The sequence below is a fragment of the Chenopodium quinoa genome, unplaced genomic scaffold, assembly GCF_001683475.1.
Source record: "Chenopodium quinoa cultivar QQ74 unplaced genomic scaffold, ASM168347v1, whole genome shotgun sequence".
Taxonomy (NCBI): domain Eukaryota; kingdom Viridiplantae; phylum Streptophyta; class Magnoliopsida; order Caryophyllales; family Amaranthaceae; genus Chenopodium; species Chenopodium quinoa.
Window position 1 is genome coordinate 898060 of NW_018744955.1, and position 14706 is coordinate 912765.

A 14706-nucleotide genomic window follows, 5' to 3' on the forward strand; every position below is an offset into this window, starting at 1 on the left:
ATCCAACAATTATTGGCACCAGTTGTTTATGTCCGTTGGATGGGGACAACACCAAGAGACAGGATTATCTTGGAAAATTCTCCGCCTCAATTTAATTACAATTGTTAGTGATCGTGGTATTAGTTTTATCACGTCCTAGGCTAGTATTACACGATGTTGTCAATGTATCATAACTCATAGTACGTGTTACAAATCAATGAATTGAATCATAGGGCATGTTATTAGAATTAATAAGTGTATTGATCATGAGATTTGCTTTAGGATATATACAACCCATACAAATAGATATTATTGAGTCTTTATGGTCCACTGGCGCGCCTCTTATGTTGTCAGATTTGTGACGAGCTTGGATTGAGTTGAACCATTTTCAATTAGTAAGTGAATGAATTATCTTTCATACAACCACAAAATAAAATCAATGCTCTCTATATATATTATGAACTTATATTTCCAAGAGACAATGCATTGAAATATTGAATCAGTATAATATTTGGAATTTTGGAAAATGGGTAACTACTAACTAAATATAATTAGTTAAAAAACAATAATTAGTTAAAAAAAAATATAGTTAAAAAAAAAAAAGAGAGAAAATAGGGGGGAATAATTTAAAAATGGGGGCGGGCAAGAAATGAGGGGATCCGAAGATAATGGATAGGAAGTTTTGACAGTTTGATTATTTTCCTTTGTTTGTTCTTTTTTTTTTTTCCTCTTTATAATTTAACCTTCTTCATCCTTTATTTTCTCTTTCTCTCTAAATTATCTTTTTATTTATTTTATCTGTTTGACTAGTGGGATAGGAGGAGGAGGAGGGATTTGGGGTGCAAATCAAAATAATCAACCAAATTAGGGAAGAGTTGGAGGTGTTGAATTCCAACGGTGCAGTCGAGTCACCGGAATTCTTCGCTTCTTTCTCTCCTCAGGTTTGCATTCTCTCTTACTTTATTTTTACATTCGTGTTTTTATCTTAATAATAGACAATAAAGTCGTACATATAGAAAAGTCGTACATATAGGATCTTAGGTTAATTAGAAAGGTATGTTACATACATTATGTTTTAGATGGGTTACAATTTTGTATAATTTCACTACATGGTTTTGCATGTCACAAAATCTTGATAATTTAATAAAGAATCGATGAGGTTGCATGCCAAATTATTTCGCTAAATCAAAATGACCACTAAACGATTCCATAGGTTGGCTTGCTGAATTTCAACACAATTATTTAGATCTTATATTATAAACTATACATTCGTCAAATTGGTACCAAATAAAAAAAAAGGATAAAGGACTTTTCAAAAATAATTTATGCGGAATTTATGTATATATATATATATATATATATATATATATATATATATATATATATATATATATATATATATATATAGAGGAAGGCTCATGTAAGAACCCTCCTCTATATAAGAACTCAATCTTATATAAGAACCAATCTCAACCATTTATTAGTTTTGATCCAACCATCTAAAACCATCCTTTAGTAATGGCATTTCTGTAATTCTTTTTTTATGTTTTAAATTTTTTTCTACTCTTATGTTCTAAATCTAGTCTACCTATTTTCTAATTTTTTTTTTCTATGTTCCAAATTTAGTCTACTTATATACTAAAGTTTTTTTTTTTTTTTTTTTTTTTTTTTTTTCCTATGTTCTAAATTTTTCCAACCTATGTTCTAAAGTTTTTTTTCTTCTTCTTATGTTCTAAATATTCTTTTACCTATGTTCTAAATTCTTTTGCCTATGATCTAAATTCAGTCTACTTATGTTCTAAAGTTTTTTTTTCCTAAGTTCTAAATTTTTACTACCTATGTTCTAAAGTTTCTTTTTTTTTTTCTTTTTTTTTGTTTACGTTCTAAATATTCTTTTACCTATATTCTAAATATTCTTTTATCTATGTTCAAAATTTTTTTTTTCTATGTTCTAAATTTAGTCTACTTATGTTCTAAAGTTTTTTTTTCCTGTGTTCTAAATTTTTTCAACCTATGTTCTAATTTTTTCCTATATTCTAAATTTTTTCTACCTATGTTCTAACGGTTTTTATTTCCTATGTTTAAAATATTCTTTCCTATGTTCAAAATTCTTTTGCCTATGTTCTAAATTCAGTCTACTTATGTTCTAAAGGTTTTTTTTTTTTTTTTTTTTTTTTTTTTTTTTTTTTTTATGTTCTAAACTTTTACTACCTATTTTCTAAAGTTTTTCTTATATAGTTATTTATAAATATTGCCTATGTAGGATTCGAACCTATATCAACTATGCATTTGCATAGTGCTCTACCACTTGAGCTAATAGGTTTTTAATATAAATCAACACCCTCCCATAGAAGCCGAGGAAAACAATCACATGCAATGTAGAAACTCAAATGCGACAATTTTGCATAAAGAAGATCTATGGACACCCCATTGAACTTAAATCTCATCACCGGGACAAAAGCATCAGGCACAGGGTGCAACTTTGTAACCTCAGGCATCTCAGAAAGCATCTAATGGAGTTCTTCGAAGAAATCTTCCTATATCCAGTAAAATATAACAAGTTAAGGGGCACTAAAGTAGCAAAAAATAATGGAAAAAGTATAGAAGCAGACAAAAGTTATATCTTACCTCTCGCGTAGCATGTCTAGGGGCAACACATAGGATATTTATATCAACTCCAGGACTACGCACCTATTTACAACAACCAAAAAAAAAACAAGAAGAAGAATTTAAAGCATAAGAAAACAAATATCTAGAACATAGGAAAAAATTTAGAACATAAGCTGAAAAAATAATTTAAAACATAGGAAAAAATTTAGAACATAAGCTGAAAAAATAATATAGAATATAGGAAAAAAAAATTACTACATAGGAAAAATTTAGAACATAAACAAACAAACATATGAAAAATAATTTAGAACATAGGAAAAAATTTAGAACATAAATTGAAAAAATAATTTCGAACATAGAAAAAAAATTTAAAACATAAGCTGAAAAAATAATTTAAAATATAGGAAAAAATTTAGAACATAAGAAAAACTTTAGAATTTAGGAAAAAAATTTAGATTATAGGAAAATTTAGAACATAAGCAAACCAACTTTTAAAACATAAGAAAAAATTTAGAACATAAGCTGAAAAAAAAATTTAGAACATAAGGAAAAAAAATGTATAATATAGGAAAAAAAATTTAGAACATATGAAAAATTTAGAACCTAAACAAACAAACATTTAGAATATATGAAAAATAATTTAGAATATAGGAAAAAATTTAGAACATAAGCTAAAAAATAATTTAGAACATAGGAAAAAATTTAGAACATAAGCTGAAAAAAAAATTTAGAACATAAGAAAAAATTTAGAACATATGCTGAAAAAAATTATTTAGAACATAGAAAAAAAAATTTAGAACATAAACAAACAAACATTTAAAACATATGAAAAATAATTTAGAACATAAACTGAAAAAAATAATTTAGAATATAGGAAAAAAATTTAAAACATAAGTTGAAAAAATAATTTAGAACATAGGAAAAAATTTAAAACATAAGCCGAAAAAATAATATAGAATATAGGAAAAAAAATTTAAAACATAGGATAAATTTAGAACATATGAAAAATAATTTAGAACATAGGAAAAAATTAAGAACATAATCTGAAAAAATAATTTAGAATATAGGAAAAAATTTAAAACATAAGTTGAAAAAATAATTTAGAACATATGAAAAAATTTAGAATGTAAGCTGAAAAAATAATTTAGAATATATGAAATAATTAGAACATAAGCAGAAAAAAAATTAGAACATAGGAAAACTTTAGAATATAAGCCGAAAAAAGTTTAGAACATAAAGAGGGGTTCTTATATAAGATTGGGTTCTTATATAAGGAGAGGTTCTTACCGGATCCCTCCCCTATATATATATATATATATATATATATAAAACTAATTAACTTGTACCCACTTTAAAAAATTATTTGAATATTTATTGGTTGGTCATCCAAAAGAAGAAACTTTATAGGGGAGTAAAAATGGCTTCTTTAATTTTTCTCAATATTTTTCACATTTTCTTGTCTTTTTCTTAACTTATTTTGATGTGGACATTTGAAAACTTAAGCTTAATTTTCTGTTACCTTTCTTTTTAGTAGAATACATTTGTTGCTATGCATTAATCATTAGCACCCTTAAATTCCCAGATTTCTTTCTCCTTATATATAGAGCAAAAAAAAAACTCTAAATATAAGGATGATCCTTTAATTTTAGGACTCAAAAATAAAATAAAATAAAAATCAGATTATATTTTTTCTTACTAGGTAATTTTTATTTAATAGGGATTGACGAAAAGCGGGTACTAATTATTTGAAGTAAGATTATTACAAGGCTACCTTCAAAAGCCAGAGTTTTCTTTGATTATTAAGTCCCCTTGATTTTTGTAAAGGTAAATTTTCTTTTTCATTTTTGCAGTTTTATTGATTCATAAACGAAACGAAATATTATCATTAATAATTAGTCATACGACACTTATTGTAGTTTTATTGATTAGAATGTTGGTAAATTTTGATGTATGTACAAAGTTATTTTGTAGTGGTGATGATGATGATGTTTGGAATGAAAATGATAGGACCACCAAAAATAAATGAATTTTTTGGAGGACTATCATTTTTTTTTATTTTTTTTTAATAATTGTTTTATTTGATAGAATTATTTTGCTGGCAATGTTTATTAGAGATCATAAAGGCAGACAAACTATGGTTTATATATGAATATGATGTTTCAGTGGAGCATTTTCTTAGCTGAAAGTGAGATGATCATGACATATATGTAGCAAGGAAAATAGGGAAGAATAGAATTTCCGAATTTGTAATAATGTGTTGTGCTTGGGATTTTTTTTATATTTTTTTATCGAAAAATTGGTAAAAATTTATGTTAGCTAGGTATGGGTTGTGTAAACTTTTTTAGTAACAAATTTGAGAAAAATTTATCTCAATGTTTTGTGCTAGGCTAGATTTGATGCCTCTCTTGCTGTTATATGTTCTGTCATTAAAAAATAAAAAAGCATCAGAAATGATGTCTGTTTTTCTGTTTTCTATTTCTTGTGTATGAATGTTGTTCTAATTGTGTGTGTGATCATAGGTACTCAATTCCCTCGAACGTGTCATCGTGTTTGGTAGAAGGTTTTCTTAGTTGGGCGCCTCAGAATAGCTAGGAAAGCTATCATTGTTGTTGGGTTTTTGAAGCATAAAAGATGGGTGGGTGTGTTTCAACAACACACTCTAAAGTTGCTCCTCATAGGAAGAAGTATACTAGAAGATCGAGAAAGTGTCGTGGAAAGTTGAGCTCAAACATGGGAGAGACTCCTATCAAAAGGAAATCATTTAGTGATACAGGAAGCCGCATCTCTGTGAGCGAGTTTGTACAGATTGACATTGATAAGGGAGGCACCACTACTTGCAGGAGATCCGAGGTCTCTAATAAATCATTCCATCTAACCCAAGTGCATTGGAACCACGTCGATGAAAATGGTAAGGCTTCTGTCTTTACACCTTAAATAAACAAGGAGTAGTTTTCATTTGAGTTTAAATAAATTCACAAAAAAGAAAAGGTTTTATCATAAGTTCTGAGAAATTTAGAAAAGATTTTAATAAGGTGAAAAGAACGAAGCCTATTTTAGACCAAGCATGGTTTATAATCTTATGATGGTATTCTGTGTGTATGTAGGAATTTGTCAGGAAGAAGCATGGTATGACTCAGTGAGCATACTAGATTCTGAATCTGACGATGATTTTATCAGTGTTTTCGGAGGTTAGCAGGACCATTCATGTCAATATACTAGTTTGAAGAATGGTTTCATATTTAGCATGGCATCTATTTTACTGATTATTGCATGATTATTGTTTACGGGGGTTGGTAGATGGAAAAATTCTCAACATGTCAAACCTGTGGTCAGGTGCACACATGTTGCGTCCCCAAGCAGGACTTTCAATTCCATGTGCTAATGGTGATGAAAAGGCACTATCAGGAGGCTCTTGGTCCGCGATTTCACCTTCAGTTTTCAGGGTTAGAGGCGAAAATTACTTTAAGTGAGTTGATATCTTTTTACATGCACCTTCATTTGTATGTCCTCTTCTGCAGCAGGTCTTGTAAACAAGCACAGTCACCACGAATTTCATAGTGTCACCTTAAAAGGCCTAAGTCACATAAATGTAAATACTTAGTGTGAAGTTAATAACATATTTGATCTGACCAGTTGTGAAATTTATAAAATACGGGGTGACTAAGTCTGTTGCGTACACTGTACAGATTACATCAGAAGTTTTAGTGCACATTTTAAGTTGATGTGAAGATCTAATTACACAAAATGACATCTTTGACATGCAGAGACAAAATGAAAAATGTAGCACCAGGTTACTGTCCTTATACTCCCATTGGTGTAGATTTGTTCGCTTGCTCAGAAAAGATAAGCCACATTGCTCAGCACCTTGAGCTTCCCTCAGTTCAAGGGAACAGCAAATTGCCGCCACTATTGATTGTTAATATACAGGTTTGGCACTTTCCTCTTTGAGCATTTTTTTTGGGAATGGTCATTTTCTAAGATTAATGTTTCTGTTTTTCTTCACAGATGCCTACTTATGCTCCTTCAATGTTCCTAGGTGATATCGATGGTGAAGGTATAAGCCTTGTGCTGTATTTCAGGCTATCTGACAATTTTGACCAAGACGTTCCATCAGATTTCATCGACAGCGTCAAGGTACTTGTTTGGCCTCTAAAGTACTAGCAGGGAAACTGATGTGGCATATACTATAATTACCTAGAAAATTAGTTCTAAAGAGAGGACATGTTCTTACAATGCAGAAATTGGTGGATAATGATACTGAGAAGCTTAAATCAGTGGTTCCTTACCGAGAAAGACTTAAAATCTTGTCAGGGGTTGTAAATCCGGAGGATCTTCAGTTAAGTTCTACTGAAAAGAGACTTCTGAATGCTTATAAGGACAAACCAGTTCTGTCACGCCCTCAGCATGAATTTTTCAAGGTTCGACATCATCCTCTCCTTGATTGAATTGATGGATCAGTATTTGCACGGTTTCAATAATTAGTACTCGTAGTTGTTATAGTTGAGGAGCACAATTCTGATGATTTTGGCAAATGTGTTATCTTTCAATTTTCTATTGCTTGTGATTATTCTGCAATCTGCATCTAATAATGCTCCTGTTTTTTTTTCATATAGGGACCTGACTATTTTGAAATCGACATAGATGTGCACCGATTCAGTTATGTGTCCAGGAAAGCATTAGAATCATTGCGAGAACGATTGAAAGAAGGAATTCTTGATCTTGGTTTGACTATTCAGGTACAAAGATATGTTTTTTATCAAGAAAAAAACACTTCTGATGTCTTGATTAGTCTTGTCAGAATCTTCTTAGTCTTTTTGTTTCTAAAGACATGATCTTATCCTCAAGTTTCTTTCTTATGCTGTATTCATTAACACAACTGACAGCATTCTTCGATTAATCGATTGAATTTCAGGCTCAAAAACCAGAGGAATTACCAGAAAAGGTGCTGTGCTGCATGAGACTGAATAAACTCGATTTTGTAAATAGTGGCCAAATATCCACACTTATGACCCTCAATGATGATTAAATTAAAATTGAAAACAAGTTTAGTTTGCTGGGAAGCCTTTCAGAGATCACAATATGAAGACAGTTGACACATTCTTTGTATAGTTTGTATCTGTATACTTCACAGTTCACAGTAATTTTTTAGTGAGTTAAAGAGAAGGGTAAAATATAATAAAATGGTAGGAGAATCTAATTCTTTTCTAGAAGTCCTTCCTATATGAAGTCATATCTCTCCTCACTCCCTGTCATTTAATCTTTGTTGAACTTCTCTTGAAGTCTAGGCACACCATCATTCTTCTGAGATTTGTTGCTATCTTGTACAGCATAAGCACACTGTAATTTTAGTATCATTGCATACTGATCATTCACAAAAGAAAACCTTTTTCGACTACCTTTTGGAAGGGCCTTGTATTAGGAAATTGGCAGGACAGTGAATGACAATGGCTGGTGTTGCGGCTGTTGTCCTTTTTGTTCATGGGCTCGAAGCCTCCGAGCCTCATAAGTACAATATGGTTACTGCAGAACACACTGTGGTGCAGTCTTTATCATCTGAAAGATTAGGCTAACCCGAAACTACATGACTCAATTAAAACAAGCCTTACCTATATATTGGCGGATCATGCATTCATTTTATGTGTAAAGTAACAAATCCTAACAAACATATTTATTTACTGTCAGTTCCGACCACAAAATGATGAGTAGATCCTTCTAACAATAGTTCTCATAACCAGATCTGTGGTTCAGTTTAGGATCATAAAACTATTGTTCAAGACTCAGTACTTTCGAGTCAGGTTTCTTGTTGTGTCAAGTTTTGACAGGTTTAAACCCCATTATTATGCGGTATAACATAGTGTTGCAATTTTCTGATGTAAAATGGTCAAAATTGCAAGAGTTGACATCTTACCACACCCAAGTACTAGAAGTGTTACATTGTGCTCGGACTTTCAGCTGTTTGGAATGAATCTGAACACCAAATTGCAGTTTTGTTTCCAATTGCGCAGAATACAAAGTAAAGCCCTATAATGCCCAGATATAACCCCCCATAAATCTCCAGACCAATTCTTTAGATGCCCCTAAAATTTTCAAAACACTACTGTGATATGCAGTTTTCGGCTACTTACATATCTCAGAGGTATATCCTATCATTCTGCAATCCTGAGAACCACATATACCCAGCACCACAACAGCAGAAACAGTTGGTTTCAAGTAGTTCAAAGTTGCAATCATATACCTTTATGATTCATTGCTCAAGTCTCAAGATTTGGGAGTTTGATGAAATTTGAAGAAGAGGAACCAGTAACCCTTTTTTTTTCCTACATAAATGAACAAGTGGTACAATTCTTTGTTTTCCCATATACAAAAGAATACATGTCAAAAAATCAAAATAATTAGATACTAGACTAGTGTACACAATCTACACATACAACAAAGTTACTAACAAATACAATAAAAACATAAATATTTCCCAGATATTTATGAGATTCTCGATTTCAAATATTCAACAATGTTCTCTATCTCTTGTATACTTGGCTCTTTCCTGTGTGTATCAGTTGCAAGGTCCCTGGGCCAAGATAAAATTCTGGCCAAGCAGATTCAAAGAAAGAATAGAGTATCCAACATATTGAAGGACATCTGTATCTGTATCTTGACTCTTAAATAATTTCTTTTGACACAAGTCTATGTAATTCTTTCTTCTTTTAACCTTAGAAGTGCTACAGGTTGTTGATGAGTATTTGTAAATTCTGTCTTACCAGCATAAGAATTGGTATTAACTGCTGAATTGTGTGGTCTCAGTTGTGATGAGCTGTTTGCTGTATTGTGGCTACTCATTCTAGCAGCTGGTACATCATGGTCATGCTTGCCTTCATAAGTTGTAATGACTGCTTTAGGGTCTGAGGCTGCACGTTCTACATGCTTACGCACATTGCATCCAGCATAAGTGCATTTATAATAACTCCTGTTGAGAAAGTACACATATGTCAGATGGATGTAGACTGTAAAACGAACGTAACTATTGGCAACTTCACTTAAGTGGTACATAAAATTACATGCCAAATAGATTATAATAATACAGGAGTAACTGGAAACATGAATGGATATTATAAATTCCGACACATTAAGGGCAATTCTACCCATAGATGATTCAAAGATGAACACCTTAATACCTTACACAACTACTGTTATTCAAAACTCGAATTCCCTTCTTGGTTAGCCTGTTGCCAGGATCAGGCTTTCAGGACACCTATGCATGCACTTTTGGCAGACCCACCATTTTCTATATCTTTCTTGATGGTTTATCACACAGATATCCTACCATAACTTAACAATTCTATACAATCACATTACTAAAGACAATACGGAGTAAATGAAAATTACAGGGGAGAATGGTTTTGTTTGCATCATTGCACAATGCATGTACTATTGAATCTTCCTTAATCACATAGTATTAAATTTCAGCAAGGTCAATAATAGATCTCTCTCAATATTATATCGATATCCATGCATTTGAATTTTAACATCACACAAGACCATGACACTACGGAAGAGAATTCACAGCTAACAAACACAATAGAAAATCTCTGGGAAAAAAATATACAATTAGGATTTCTTATACTTATTAGACAATAGCAATAATAAATTTATTTTGAAGGGGGGAGTTTACAGAAACTTGATCCTCATGGTTCCATATAAAGCTCTGAAATTGAATTTTGGTTTCAGATTTTCACAGTAACCTTACTAAAACCAACCAACAAATTCAAAAGATCCCTAATGCAACTGATTAGCTCACACCATCAGAACATTGATCAGTTCTCAAAACTAATACATATTCCTTACATGATAAGGTCATTTACCTATATCTTATCTTCTTAAAAGGCTCCGTGATAGCTAATACACAAAAGATAAGTTCAAAGGGAAGCAAGGCAGTATATTGGTCAATACAATAACAAAACCTCAAAACACTTCAGAGCATCAAGTACCCTCTTTTTCCAATTTTTTTCCTGTACTCCAGCCAGTTTGAGGAAACAGCATTAGAAAATTGTATGCCTTTCCTATTCATGGCTCTTTTATCATGGGATCATATTTAAATTACTAAAGCTAGTGTATACCCCAAGCGACGCCCCGGATAGTAATTTTGTAATTTAAAAATACATATTCCTTGAAGGGTTGACATGCATTTGAAGTCTTCCTTAAGGTATTAAGTTGACAATGATAGTACCAGTCTATGGAGAGGTTAGACGTGAAATTTTTTGACTTGAACATGTCAAAGGCATTCTAAACTCAAACTACGCACATCATTTAATACCTAAACTAGCACAATAACAACAAGAAGTCGAAACCTTTTAGTATACTGGCAGCATAGAAATTAGCACTTTAACAACCTCACCCCAATGCCACATTGAGAACATAATAAGCAGCAATCACATGGAATATTTAACTAGCATCCTGACTCCAATTCAGGGACCAATTTTCATATAGTTGCAAATATTGCAATACAGAGCATTCATAATTAAAAAGCTAAAAGTTATGTTTGAGACTAAAGGACAGCTATATACAACCACAGAGCTAGAAAGTGCCTTCAGTTAAAACTTCCACTAAACCTCAACTATCTCCAATACAGTTATAAAGATGTAAGTTAAGCTTCAGCTATGGTGAAAGTACAGAAGAAAGGGAAAAGGGTTATTCGCCAACTCATTATCAGACAGCATATTCAGATAAATATAGTGAAGAAGTTGTAATTGATACATGCTCCTTGAAGGGATGGCAAGCAGATATTATAACACATGCAGCTTAATATCATAATGAGAAAATTGCAAAAATACAATCTAGACAAAAACTTGCAGCACAATGCACCAATTAATAAGGAGTTGTTTGGAAAGATAATTGATAACCTGTTGATTGTGCATCTGTATGGACTACAAATTGATATACTAGATTTATCAATCATTAAATAGGGAAGTTGAAAGTAACAGATACTTGCCATACTTCACAATAAGTATCATCATGCACAAAAAGGATCACTACCAAAAGCTCAAAATTGATAAAGGAATAGTGTTAACATTCGAAATAGTTCCTATATAGCGTGTAGTCACCCATATATTAACCGAAGAAAATTCACTTGCCTTGGATATGGGTTGCCTTTGACAACTTTCTGTCCATACTTGCGCCACCTATAACCATCATCCAGAAGATCAACTTCACTAGTTGTTTGAACTATAATTCTGGGTTCTGTAACTGTCCTATGTGAAGCTGCTTGCTCTGTAACCCGGACTTCAGTAATCCTTCGCAAGCAAGTGAAAAAGTCTGATCAGCACAAAATCAGGAAACCAAGGCATCAACAGTATATAGGTTCAATGCAGATACAATACATACCTTCTCTTGGCATTAGGTTCATCTTCATCCCCATCGGCTTCTCTAGTTCCACCATTGCCCACTTCCTCCTCATCACTAGATAATTGCTCTGTTGTAGCTTGGCTAGATTCTTGATCTCTTTTAGGCAACGAGTAAGCCATACTGTCACTATTGCTATTCAAGTTACTAGCTTGTGGCTGCGAAACAGACTCTGGGTTTCCTTGAGTTCCCAGATTTTCATTATTATTTCCGCTGTCCTTTGAACGTTTTTGTGGTGGCTGATGATTGTGCTGACCCTTGTAGATAATCTCGGTCACTTGGCCATCAAGAGAACGCTCCACTTTTTTCTTGACAGGACAACCAGCGTGTGTGCATTTGTAATAACTTCGTGGATACTCACTTCCTTTGACTTGCTTCTGTCCATATTTCCTCCAGTTGTAGCCATCATCAGCAGGCTTATCAACAATGATTGATGAGTAGTTTGATCTTTGATCAGAACCAGAAACTTGGGCTGACTCCTTAATATCTCTGGAATCATGTGCAGAAGATGTTATATTCTGTTGCACTGATGTATCGGGGGCAAAACCTGGAAATGGCTCTGATGCCGAAGGACCTAATGCTAATGAAGATTGAAAGCCACCTTGCATATGCAAATTAGCTTGGGCCTGCACAGCTTGTGCAGTAACCTGAGCTAATGCCTGCTGGTGAGACATCCCGAATGGGCCCTACAGACAAACATTCTATAATTAGAGGTACGGCTTCAAGTTTCAAGTTTCAACCATATGTGTCTTCCGTGATTTCCTAGTAGAATCAAAACAGTTTGTCCATGAAAGAATAATTAATCAAAGCCTCAAAGGGACATAGACTCTTTTCCCATGAAAGTTTTGATGAACACAAATATACATGTAAGAAAACTGTTTCCTTTTAATGTGCAAAATGACCGCCACAAACTCTTTAGCATGAAAATTTTGTCAACCAAACACTGAATACTTTTCATTGTGAAAATTGTGCTCATTTTTGTAACAGAGATCCATCTACTTCCTGTGCTAAAGGGTTATGAGGCCTCATAAAAAGAATCAAATGCTTTTCAGTACAAACTACAACACACTTAATATACACAAACGAAAATTCAGCATGAACCAGTGTCTGAAACAGATTTATAATCACCTATAATTCACACTGCCTCTTACAAACAGAAAGACATTATTTTTAAGTACCCACATATATATATCTCTCAGCAAGCAAGCTTCATGAATCTACTACCGCGAATTCTACCTCATTTCTTGCTCAAATTCCGATATTTTTCTGAGTAATACCTTGGCATTTTACCAAAATTCACAAAATTTCTTTCAACGGGAGGTAGCAATCCATCATAAAATTCTTAAATATCAATTTTTAAAAAAGCAAATCATTTACTTTCGCCCCATTCACCATTCCCGAAATCAAACAAACCCACCATCAAAATTCATCATCATTATCAATTTATCATATTCATGATCATAATCATTCCCTTCAATCCCAACAAAAATAAAATTTCATGATTACATCTGTGTCTTATCAGCTTTAAACCCAAGTCCTCACTAAGTCAACTCTACATTTTGCTACCAAAAATCTTTCTTTACATTTTTTTTTTCGGCAAAATTACACAATCACCAAATTATTAGAAAACAAAAACAATAAAATCCAAAACTCATACAACAAACAATTATAAGAACCAACCTGTCCAGGAAACAAACCAGGCGAATCGAGCAAAGTAGCCGGACTAATCCCAGGAGAAAGCATAAAAAACCCTCCTCCTCCTCCGGCGCCGCCTTGCTGTGGCGGCGGTTGCGGCGGCGGAGAAATGAGCAAACCGGAAGGACGGTTATCCTTAAACCGGACTTGGTCCGGTTCAGAGGGCGGTCGAGGGGAAGCAATAGCACCAGCTAAGAGCTGAGAGAAGGAGCGGCAGTCGGAATCAGGATCGTTCTCGGAGAAGAAATTGGACACCAGTGTCATCGGGCCAGGGCTGAGCCCGAAACCTGACCCGGTAAACAAGGACTCGATCCCGGCTCTAGAAGGTAGTGTTATCGTCGGCCGTTGCGACGACGTAGACGGTGGCGCCGGCGGTGGTTTAGCTGAGGATGGTGCGTCTTTGTTATCCGCCATTTTTGTTACTTCAATTCTCTCTCTCCTCTTCTCGCACTTGCGCGGTTGTTTTTTTTTTTTTTTCTTTTTTTTTTTCTTCTGAGCAGGTGCTGCAAGAAAAATGAGAGAAAAGGTTGAAGTGCCTTTCTATGAGTTTCGATTTTTTTTTTTGTTTTTTAATTATATTTGTTTAATTATTTATCAGGATCAAAGAGTACTTTTGGAAAAAACAAATTTTGGATCAAGGAGTAGATTACAAAACATTCAATGTACAGTAACATACAACAATGTCCTTTTATTTGTTTCTTTGATTTCTCTTAATGACTACGATTGCAGAGTTGTATAACAAGTACTTCTTCCGTCTCATAATACAAAACATATTTGAGATTTTTCATATGAATTAAGAAAGTTGTAGATTCCTTAAAATTAAGGATTAGAAGTAATAGAAAGTAAGAAAAAGTCGTACATGGGAATAATTAAAGAGATAGAAAAAGAAAGTGTTGAATAATGTATACTTACAAGGAACGGATGATATATAAAAATGCAAAAGTCAAATAATACGCTTGAATATTAATATATTTCTATACATAATTAAAAAAAAAAAATTATAGTCTTGTCAATAGTTATTTAAATCAT

General features: G+C 32.8%; 2 protein-coding genes across 5 annotated transcripts; one reads left to right on the plus strand and one right to left on the minus strand.

Annotated features, from left to right (window-relative positions):
* The first annotated feature begins 773 nt into the window (after positions 1 to 773).
* LOC110706384 (protein ENHANCED DISEASE RESISTANCE 2-like) lies at positions 774 to 8066 on the plus strand. 4 transcript variants are annotated; one of them, XM_021884306.1, is made up of 10 exons: positions 774 to 920; positions 4307 to 4413; positions 5109 to 5497; positions 5694 to 5777; positions 5887 to 6055; positions 6354 to 6516; positions 6595 to 6723; positions 6828 to 7007; positions 7203 to 7325; positions 7502 to 8066. In XM_021884306.1, exons 3-10 carry the CDS (start codon positions 5221 to 5223, stop codon positions 7613 to 7615), a joined length of 1239 nt encoding a protein of 412 aa, XP_021739998.1. In that variant the 5' UTR covers positions 774 to 920; positions 4307 to 4413; positions 5109 to 5220; the 3' UTR covers positions 7616 to 8066. The 4 variants fall into 4 exon arrangements, with proteins under 4 accessions (XP_021739998.1, XP_021739997.1, XP_021740000.1 ...); XM_021884305.1 differs by lacking the exon at positions 774 to 920 and having other exon boundaries at positions 4127 to 4413; XM_021884308.1 differs by lacking the exon at positions 774 to 920 and having other exon boundaries at positions 4131 to 4413; positions 5923 to 6055.
* Positions 8067 to 8861: 795 nt separating this feature from the next.
* Positions 8862 to 14341, minus strand: LOC110706383 (probable WRKY transcription factor 3). Its single transcript, XM_021884304.1, has 4 exons — positions 13663 to 14341; positions 11965 to 12668; positions 11715 to 11873; positions 8862 to 9550 (listed from the first exon to the last, which is right to left on the minus strand). The coding sequence occupies exons 1-4, from the start codon at positions 14089 to 14091 to the stop codon at positions 9271 to 9273; spliced, it is 1572 nt and encodes a 523-aa protein (XP_021739996.1). The 5' UTR covers positions 14092 to 14341; the 3' UTR covers positions 8862 to 9270.
* Between the last annotated feature and the right edge of the window lie 365 nt (positions 14342 to 14706).